A 9,681-nucleotide genomic window follows, 5' to 3' on the forward strand; every position below is an offset into this window, starting at 1 on the left:
GCTGGGGGAGGTGTGGGGGGGCTGGGGGTGGCCTAAGGGGGTCATGGGGCACCCTCAGGGGGTCTGGGGGTGCCCTCAGAGGCTCTGAGGGAGGCCTGGAGGGGTCAGGGGGTGGCTTAAGGGGGTCTGGGGGCAGTTTAAGGGGGCTGGGGGAGGTTTGGGGGGCCTGGGGGTGGCCTAAGGGGGTCATGGGGCACGCTAAGGGGGGCTGGGGGTGCCCCCAAAGGCTCTGGGGGAGGCCTGGAGGGGTCGGGGGTGGTTTAAGGGGGCCTTTGAGTGGCCTAAAGGAGCCTCTGGGCACCCTAAGAGGATCTGGGGGTGGTTTTAGGGTCCTGGGGGTGACCTAAAGGGGCTTTGGGTGTCCTAAAGGGGCCTGGAAGCAGCCTGAGGGGGTCATGGGGTGCCCTAAGGGGGTCTGGGGGAGGTTTGGAGGGTCTGGGGGTGCCCCAAAAGGCTCTGGGGGAGGCCTAAAGGGGTCAGGGGTGCCTTAAGGTGGCCTTTGGGCACCCTAAGGGGGTCTGGGGGTGGTTTTAGGGTCCTGCAGGTGCCCCAGAAGGCTCTGGTGGGGCCTAAGGGGGTCTGGGGGTACTGTGAAGGGGTCTAGGGTGGTTTTATGGTCCGGAGGGTGACCTAAAGGGGCTTTGGGTGTCTTAAAGGGGCCTGGGAGCACCCTATGGGGGTCATGGGGCACCCTGTAGGGGTCTGGGGGAGGTTTAAGAGCTCTGCAGGTACCCCAAAAGGCTCTGGGGGAGGCCTGACTGGGTCTGGAGGCACCCTAAAGAGGCTCAGGAGGAGGCCTGAGGGGTTCTAGGGGCACCTCAAAGGAGTCTGGGGGAGGCCTGAAGGGGTCTGGGGATGGCTGAAGGGAGCTTTTGGGCATCCTAAAGGAAACTTTGGGCACCCGAAGGGGCTCTGGGGGTACCCTGAGGGTATCGGGGCCACGCTGAGGGGGCTTGGGGCAGGGAGCTGAGCAGGCTGTGTATGTGCCCGCAGATGCACCACTGCAGGCGGTACCGGTCCCCGGAGCAGGAGCCCTGCTGGGGCCAGCGGTGGAAGCGGCGGCGGTCCCGGAGCAGGGCCCCCGAGGGCAGGCTGCGCTGCCCGCCCCGCAGGGACCCGGCCAGGAGGTCGCGATCCAGAAGGTGAGGGCTGCAGGGGGGCTTCCCCCGGGGGCTGGGGGGCAGGATCTCGGCGCTCATCCTCACCCCAGGGCGGGTGCAGCTGGGAGGGGATGCCTTAATCGTTCGGGGTCTGGATTTGGTTTAATGAAGCAAATGAATTGTGCCCACAATTGGCTTTCCCCATTTTTTTTAATTAACGGATTGCGGAGGTGGGATTTGGGTGAAAGCAGACAGCTGCCGGGTGAGAACCTGTCTGCCCTTCCATCCCCAGGCTGTGAGCCTCCTGGGGGTCCCTCGGTACCCTCCAGTCCTTCGGGCTGTTATTTCTGAGTCCTCTCTACCTTAAAAGTTCAGACTGAGGTTTCAAAGAGGTGGGTTTGGGGTTTTAGTGTTTGTTTTTTTTTCCATTGTGGGTAATTTAGCAGGCAAGGTGAGATTTGGTTCCTGACCCAAGCTGAAATGAACCTGTGCACGTCTGCGTCCTGTTGGGCCGTCAGCAAGAAAGCCAGTCGTGGCCAAAGCGGAGGGGAAACAAACCCCAAAAGCTGCTTTTTGCAGAGGGAGGCGGCTGTGACGAGGCCTTGGTCCAGCCTGGCTGGACACATGCCCGAAACGCTGCTTTGGTCACGTTCTGTGGGTTTGGCACCAGCGTGCCGTGGTTTTCTTCTGCGTTGTGACGTTTTCTGCCTTAAAGGAGGCTGCTCCTTCGGCAGCAGGGCTCGCTGTGGGGGCCGCAGGGTTTATCTGGAGGGCAGGGGCCGAATTTTCCTCCTGGCTCGTTGGAGCCATCACCGGAGGCACGCGGACACCCAAGGCCGGGTGTCTGGGGGCTCCCATCCCTGCTGGGGCGATGTTTTGGGCACCGCTGCTGGCTTGGCTCCTCGCTCATTAAAAAAACAACCGAGAGGCCTTCCTGGGAGGGGAGAAACGGTGCTGGGAGAGCCCCCGTGGGTGCAGGGGGAGGCTCCGTGAGGCGGGCAGCTCGAAGCAGGCACCTCCTTTCCCCCCAGCTCCTCGAAAGGTGGGAGCACCGTGCGATTTTCTCTCTGGCAAAGCTTTGCTGTTTCCCTGAGCGACTTGGCTGTGAGGAGACAGCCCCCGGGGGGGCTGGCAGCGGGGGGGGATTTGCCATCCTGGTGCAGCTCCGCACGTTGACGTGTCGCTTGTGCCGCAGCCGGGACAGGACGCCGCCGCGCAGGAGGTACCGGGACAGGCGGGGCAGCGACGCCTGCAGGTTCGAGGAGCGCAGCCCGTCCTGGGGGGACGACTGCTGCCCGCCCCGCCCGCGGGGCCGAGAGCAGCACCGAGCCAGGCAGCACCAGCACCGCTGCAGAAAGCGCAGGACCAGGTCTTGTAGCAGCGCCTCCTCGGTGAGTAGCAGCCGGAACGAGCGCGGGGGCGCTTGGGGCCCTAACCCTTCTCCCCTCCTTGCAGCTCGGAGCGCTCCGGGTGAGTACCTCTGCCCCCTCCTCGTGTACACCTCGTTACGGGGGGCGTGCGGTCCCGAACCTGTGTGCTGGGGCGCCGGGAGAGGCGGTGGCTGGTGATTTTGGTGGCCCAGCCCCCAAAAGCTGCGGTAGGTGAGGAAATGGAGCCGCGTTCTTCACGGCTTTGGGGTGAGCCAAGGCTCCGGGTGGCACACGGGTGGCACGGGGACAGCCAGGCTGCGGTGTCCCCGTCCCCGTGCAGGTCTCCGCGTGGTGAGGGCCTCGCCTCCGCGTGCTGGTGCTGCTGGGGGTGGTCTGGCAGGCAGCGAGGGTTCGGAGTGCTGCTGGCGGGTGCTGGGTGGTTTGTGCCCCGTCCCACGTGGCATCTGTCAGCCTCAGCGAGCCTTGTGTGAGCCGTGAGCCCTGTGGTTGCCAGCCCCGGCCCCCTGCACTCGGCTCCCACCTCCCAAAAACCCACCCGCGTCCTCTGTGCCTGGTGCTGTGCAGCTTTCCCACCCGGCTGTACGGATTCGTGGCGTTCCCTGCCAGAGACGGTCCAAGGACTGCTGGGGAACACTCGGGGCAGGGCAGGGAGGCTTCTCCCCGGGCCTGGAGCAGCCTGGGGGCGCTGCGAGGCGTGGGCCCGAGCGTCTCTGCCTCGCTGCTGCCCTGTGGCAGGGGAAGTTCTTGTCGCTGCCAGTTTTGTCCGCTGCTCCCCTTCAGATATTGTCACAGCACAGTGACCGCATCCCGATCCCCGCAGTTCCCGAGGACTCCTGCATGGCGCGGGGGCTCTGCCGGCCTGCTGCTCTCCTCGCTTTCCTTCCTCCCCCACTGATGTTTTCGTGTAGGTCTCAGAGGCAGGGTTCTGGCTCAAACACTGCGCTGTGGTTTGCGTGTGCGCGTGCAGTGAGGCGATGTGCGGGGTTTGGGTGGCCTGAGCGGGCTCCTTGCAGGGCTCGCAGCTCTCCCCTGCGCCTCCTTCTGGCTCAGCTCACCTTCCGGGGCTCACAGCTCCTTATTTTGGACCAGGTGGGGGACGAGGGGCGCAGAAGAGAAGCCTGATAGAAAGCCAGGCGTGGAAACGCAGAGCTTTGTTTGCATTTCTTTCGCTGTAGAGACTGTGACCATTTTTAGGGCTAAATAGGAAACACCACGCAGTCAATCTGTGGACCCCAGTCCTTGCGGGCCTGCCGGGCTGGTTTTGCAGTAGCAGGGGTGACCGTGAGCTCGTGTCTTTTAGTGAAAGCTTGAAGGGGAGCGAAACGCTCCCTGGGGACTCACCCGAAGCATCCCTCAGGCTCTTGCAGGCTTCAGCCTGCCCCCGAGGAGGAGGAGGAGCAGCGCTGGGTCCCCTCTCAGCAGACTGGGAGCTGGGCACCCGTTAGCCGAGGGGCAGAGCTGCTGCTCCGGCTGCTGGATGGCTCCTCCGAGCTGCCAGCTCAGGTTCCCCAGCGGAGAAGAGGGCGTTCCTCTGGCCGAGCCCTCCTTCCTGCACCTCCCGGGGCACCCTTGGGTGCTGCCGAGGTCGCTGCTCCCCTGGGGCACCCCCCAGAGCCCCCCAGCTGCTGCCCTGCAGCAAAGAGGGGGGCGTTTGGTGGCAGCAGGCGCCGCAGCTGACGGAGGGTGTTCTTTACGTGCCTGTAGCTGTTGATTACTTTTGTGTTGAAGTCGGTTTGTGTCTTGACGTGTCCCTTGCACTATCCCTATCGTTATATATGCCGTGTGCCTTATGAAATGCTGGCATCTGGAAAACCCGCCCGCCGCCGCGCCGCCGCCTCTCCACCTTTGACTGACACCACAATCTGCCACCGGGGACTGCCCGCTGCGCGCGCTGGGCCGCACGCCGTGCCGGGGGGCGGTGTGTGCAGAGAAGCCAGCAGAGCAGTAAGCGCAGCAGGAGCGTGGAAGATGACAAGGAAGGCCACCTGGTGTGCAGGACCGGCGATTGGCTTCACGAGCGATGTACAGCCACCTTGCGTAAAACTTTACCTCTACTTCCTCCCCCCGTGTTAGCCGAGATCTCTCCCCCCCCGTACCGGAGGGGTCTCTAGCGTTTGTTATAACGGACTCGCCAGTAAATTGCCTGAGGCAGACAATAGAGGCGTGAGCTTTAAAGAGCGTAGCAGCCAGAGACGTTTCTGTTTTGACGTGTTATTGCTGGGAGATTTGCAGGACCCCGGCTCTCGCCCGGCCCCCGAGGCTCACGCCCGCTCCTCTTCTCTCTCCTAGACGAGATCGTTGGCAGCCTCGGCGAAGGCACTTTTGGCAAAGTGGTGGAGTGCGTCGACCACGCCAGGTGGGCAGCCCTCCCTTCCCCGTCTCCCCTCTGTTGTGGCAGGATTTGTGCTCGCTCAGCGGCTGAGGGCTTCAGGACAGGCCAGCCAGACGGGGAGATGGCCTCTAAATCTGCCAGGGTGCTTCTTTTTCTGCTCCTCTCCTGTGGTTACACCCGACCCCTGTCCCTTCCTCTCTTCTCCTGACCTGCTGGGGGGCTGCCGGGTCGGGACGTGGCTTGAGCACTTCAAATCCCCGCGGTATTTAATTGCTTGCCAAGGTTGGGACAAGGGCAGAACAGCTGATCTCCTACCCAGACCTCGTTTTTGTTTTCCCTGCACTACCACTCCCTCATCCTGAGCTTGCTGGAGGCCGTCTCCTTCCTCCGCCTGCTTTTATTTATTAGATTGCCACACGCCTGCTCGCAGCGCTGCACGGCTGAGCTAAGGGAAGCCAGTGGGGACGTGGTCTGAATGTACCCTTGGGAATCTCCTCATCATCCTGCAGACTCCTGCAGTGCCCTGTGGGGTGTGTGTGCCGGTGACAGCGGCTTTTTCTGACTCCTTTGTCTCTCCCCTCGCAGAGGCAAATCCCAGGTGGCACTGAAAATCATAAAAAATGTTGGGAAGTACCGAGAAGCAGCCAGGCTGGAAATTAACGTCCTGAAGAAGATCAAGGAGAAGGACAAGGAGAACAAATTGTGAGTTGCTGCGAAGCTCCCAGGCAGCCAGTGCCGTGTCCTCAGAGACGTTCAGCCTGCCTGAACGAGGTCCAAAGCCGCCCAGAGCTGAGGACTGGATGTACCTGCTGCTCGCTGGGTGAGCAAAGTGGGCGGGAGGTTTGTCTGCAGCATCAGTGGAGGGATTGCTGTGCTTCCAGGTCAGCCGGCTCAGGGCTTTTGTTCACCAAAAACTGGGAGAATGACTTCTGTCAAGCCTCTGAACTCGGTTAATCCTCGTGCCGTTCTCTCTGCCTAGCTTGTGCGTCCTGATGTCGGACTGGTTCAACTTCCACGGCCACATGTGCATCGCCTTCGAGCTTCTCGGCAAGAACACTTTTGAGTTCCTGAAAGAGAACAACTTCCAGCCCTACCCTCTCCCTCAGATCCGGCACATGGCCTACCAGCTCTGCCACGCCTTGAGATGTGAGTGACCCGGGGCCAGCCTTTGGGGTTGCCAGCAGCTGCTTGTTTTTTTTGGGTTGTTTCAACCTCTAGTAGGACCTGAATGTCCTAGCTTCCTTTTCGGAAGCTGCTAAGAAGATAAGATACGATGATTTCTGTGGAGTAGTCTTTAGATTTGCTTTCTTTTCCTTGTGAAAGGAAAGGAGGAGAGGCTTGTGAGCTCTTTTGTGCCTTCTCTGTCAGAAATGCGTAGTCACTGCTAGGCTTTGCCTCTCCAGAATGGGCTGGGATGGAAGCAAGGAGTCAGCTTGCGTCAGGGTGTCCAGTACATGGACCTGGTGCTCCAGTGCCGGGCTCTGACGTGTTTTTTTTCCTCTCCTCTTCCCCCCGTGCAGTTCTACACGACAACCAGCTGACTCACACTGACCTCAAGCCAGAAAACATCTTGTTTGTCAACTCTGACTTCGACACTCTGTACAACGAGAAAAAGGTGGGTTATGGCTGAGGGAGGTGACAGAAGCAGGAACGGCCGCCTGCCCCCTCGCTGCAGAAGGTGGATCTTCCCTCTTCTGAGCATTCCTCACAAGCCTGTTCAGCAAGAACAACATGGGAGCTGGGCCCCTTCTTTCCCCCCTGTTTTTTAAGAGCCTTAAGGCTCTGCTTCAGTGGCTCCAGCCGCAGTTCAGCTGCTGCCCTTAACACGGACACGGGATGTCAACAGCTCAGAGCTTCCCACTTGGGATCCTTCTGATTAACAGCGTGGATGGGGCGCTTCTGGGGACAGAGGGCTCCTGTCAGAGCCTGAACCAGCTGCTAAAAGCTCCGAGGCCTTCTCCTTTGCTCGCAGAGCTGCGAGGAGAAATCCATCCGGAACACGAGCATCCGCGTGGCTGATTTTGGAAGCGCCACCTTCGACCACGAGCACCACACCACCATCGTGGCCACCCGGCACTACCGCCCCCCCGAAGTGATTCTCGGTGAGCAGCGCGGGGTGGCAGGGGGCGGCTGGAAGGAGGCGTGGTGGGAGCTGCTGCGAGCACGGGGCTAGCTTTGTTCTCTCTGCAGAGCTGGGCTGGGCACAGCCCTGTGATGTCTGGAGTACCGGCTGCATCTTGTTCGAGTACTACCGGGGCTTCACGCTCTTCCAGGTATGACTTGCAAAAGGCATCGTGTTCTTTGGCCAAATTAGGTACAGGGAGGGGAAATGAAAGGATAGAAAAAGCAGGAGAGGAAGCAGAGCTGGACAGGACCTGCACCACTCCTGGCCTCTCTCTCATCCTCTCTACCTAAGTGACAGGCTGTTGTCAGCAGCTCTCCAAGCTCTGAAGCAATGCGCTGCTGCTCTTTTCCTTCGCAGACCCACGAGAACCGTGAGCATCTGGTCATGATGGAGAAAATCCTTGGGCCCCTTCCCTCTCACATGATCCACAGAACTCGGTGAGAGCCTGCAACTGCACCGCCAGCGCCCAGGCTAAGTGGTTGTGGTGGCTAACGAGTCAGGGTGCCAGTTGTGTTTGCACACCCAGGCTAACCACCCCTATAACTACAGGGAACTCACTGGAAGTTGGGGTTCTGAGCCTGATCTCTGGTTTTAGGGGCAGCGGTTCAGCTGCTGAGGGAGTAATTAATAATTACTGTTAATTGTCATCAAGTCTCACAGGCTGCTGCTCTTCCTTGTGGTGGGGGTGAGCTCCCTGGGGCAGCCCCCTGAGCACTTCTCCTCCTCCCCAGGAAGCAGAAATATTTCCACAACGGGAACCTGGTATGGGACGAGAACACATCCGATGGGAGATACGTGCAAGAGAACTGCAAGCCCCTGCGGGTAGGTGGCAGAGGGCAGCTCTGAGCGGGTGCTGGCTGTGCTCTGAGGCTCCCTTCCTGAGAGCCACAGGGGTCAGGAAGGGAATCATCTCTGCTGGGGGCGAGGTGACAGCCACAGCCTCGCTGTACGTCACAGAACTGGGGGCTGCTGCGTGCTCCCTGTTGTACCGGAGCCTACACACATCTCGCCCGCCCTTCTGTTTCAGACATACATGCTGCACGACTCGCTGGAGCACGCGCAGCTCTTCGACTTGATGAGAAGGATGCTCGAGTTCGACCCTTCCCAGAGGATCACGTTTTCGGAAGCCCTCCTGCATCCCTTCTTTGCGGGTCTCTCTGCGGAGGAGCGGATGCTGTGCGGGCGCAGCGCCAGCCGGGACCTGAGCAGATGACAGCCGGGGAGGTGGCAGGGGCCGGGTTGGGACAGACGGGCTCAGGCTGACCTCTGCAGCTCAGCTCCACCCCCTCGGAGTTCAGAGGGACACTGTGACACGAACCCTGGGCAGGGGAGGGGAAGAACAGCTCCGTTGGAAAGCACAGATTTGTCTATTTATATGTTGTAAAGTTAAAATAAAGTGTTTCTTATTGTTTCATACTTCCCTGGTAGGCAGGGTGGAGGGCTCGCTTGCTCCCAGCTCTCTCTTTTCTGTGCAGAAGGTGGAGCTGTTGAAAAATAGACAGGAAAGGAGGCAGCAGGATACTTTGCTTCAGGGGAGGGCAAAAACTGAATTCCCTGGTCCCTGCCCTTGTGCCTCGGAGCAGCATGGAGCAGCAGGCAGGCTTGCTGTGCCTGTGGGGTCAGACAAATGAAGAGCTGCACGGGCGTAGCACACATGAATAGTTGCACTTTATTTCAGGGCAGCCCCCCGCAGAGGCAGGAGTCAGTCATTACAAACAGGGGTCACACGTGGAACACCGAGCGGTGAGGCCGGGCAGTGATCTTCACGTGGCACTGAGCAGAGCAGCACTCACGGGCAGGGCCTGTGCGGGGACAGAAACGACCTCAAACAGAGTTAAAAAGTGTGGTGAGGGAAGGGGGAACCAGGGGACCCGGCCCCTCGGGGTGCTGCGGGGTGTTCCAGAAGAGTAACCCCTGTAACTAAGATGCATTTTGTGTGGGCAAGGCCCCTGTGTCCTTCCTCCAGTAACCTGCTGAGAAGAAGCCCAGCCCAACACCCCCATCTCTCACCTTCAGCAGGGCAGCACAGTGTAAAGGCTCCCTGCTGTGCCCCACACCCCACCCAGGTAGGGATGGGGAAGCTTTTTCCTTACATCAGGGCTCCTGCCCTCCCCTTCTACCTCTTCCTTTTTTTTTTTCTTAAAGGTGGGGGCCCTCCTGCTGCATGGCTGCCCACGCACAGCGCCCCAGTGCTCCCCCAAACCACCCCGCAGTGAGAACAGCGCTGGGCTCAGCCACCAAACCTGCACGGGTGGCGGTACCTGGCTCATGCAGCTTCAGACAAGGCCCCTGGGATTAAGCCTTGGATATTTTACACACTGTTACTGCCCCACAGGCACAATCTGCAGTTCAGCAGCCAAACCCCAAGGAGCCAAGAAAAGCAGGGATTTAAGCAGCAGGGTCTCCTACCCAGTGTCTTGAGTAAGGAAAGAGAAAAATGCAGGGATTAATGCAGAGATTAGGACTAACGCTGTACTAAAGCACCAGGCTGCAGCTGCTGCCCACTTTTTCCACCCAGGTGCTGCTCCTCTGCCTGGTTAAAGATGAGCTGAGGAAACAAAAAGGCAGAGAGAAGCCTTGCACCTGTACATCACCCAGCCAGCCCCACGGCTGAGCATTTTGTCAGAAAAAGCTTTAGGAACAGGGGTCCGGACACCGAGAGGGGCAGAGCCTGGGTGCTGCTGAGGTAGATGTGGCAGGGGAAGCTGCAGCTGATGGGACACTTCATGCATG

At 60.0% G+C, this 9,681-nt stretch overlaps 1 protein-coding gene across 1 annotated transcript; it reads left to right on the forward strand.

Moving 5' to 3' along the window:
- The first annotated feature begins 993 nt into the window (after positions 1-993).
- On the forward strand, positions 994-8,364 carry CLK3 (CDC like kinase 3). The gene is made up of 12 exons (XM_032194854.1): positions 994-1,142; positions 2,296-2,491; positions 4,420-4,513; positions 4,781-4,847; positions 5,409-5,525; positions 5,803-5,969; positions 6,344-6,438; positions 6,796-6,925; positions 7,014-7,096; positions 7,306-7,385; positions 7,680-7,770; positions 7,976-8,364. Exons 1-12 carry the CDS (start codon positions 994-996, stop codon positions 8,159-8,161), a joined length of 1,455 nt encoding a protein of 484 aa, XP_032050745.1. The 3' UTR covers positions 8,162-8,364.
- The last annotated feature ends 1,317 nt before the right edge of the window (positions 8,365-9,681 follow it).

This window comes from Aythya fuligula, chromosome 11, assembly GCF_009819795.1.
Source record: "Aythya fuligula isolate bAytFul2 chromosome 11, bAytFul2.pri, whole genome shotgun sequence".
In the NCBI taxonomy this organism is placed as follows: Eukaryota; Metazoa; Chordata; class Aves; order Anseriformes; family Anatidae; genus Aythya; species Aythya fuligula.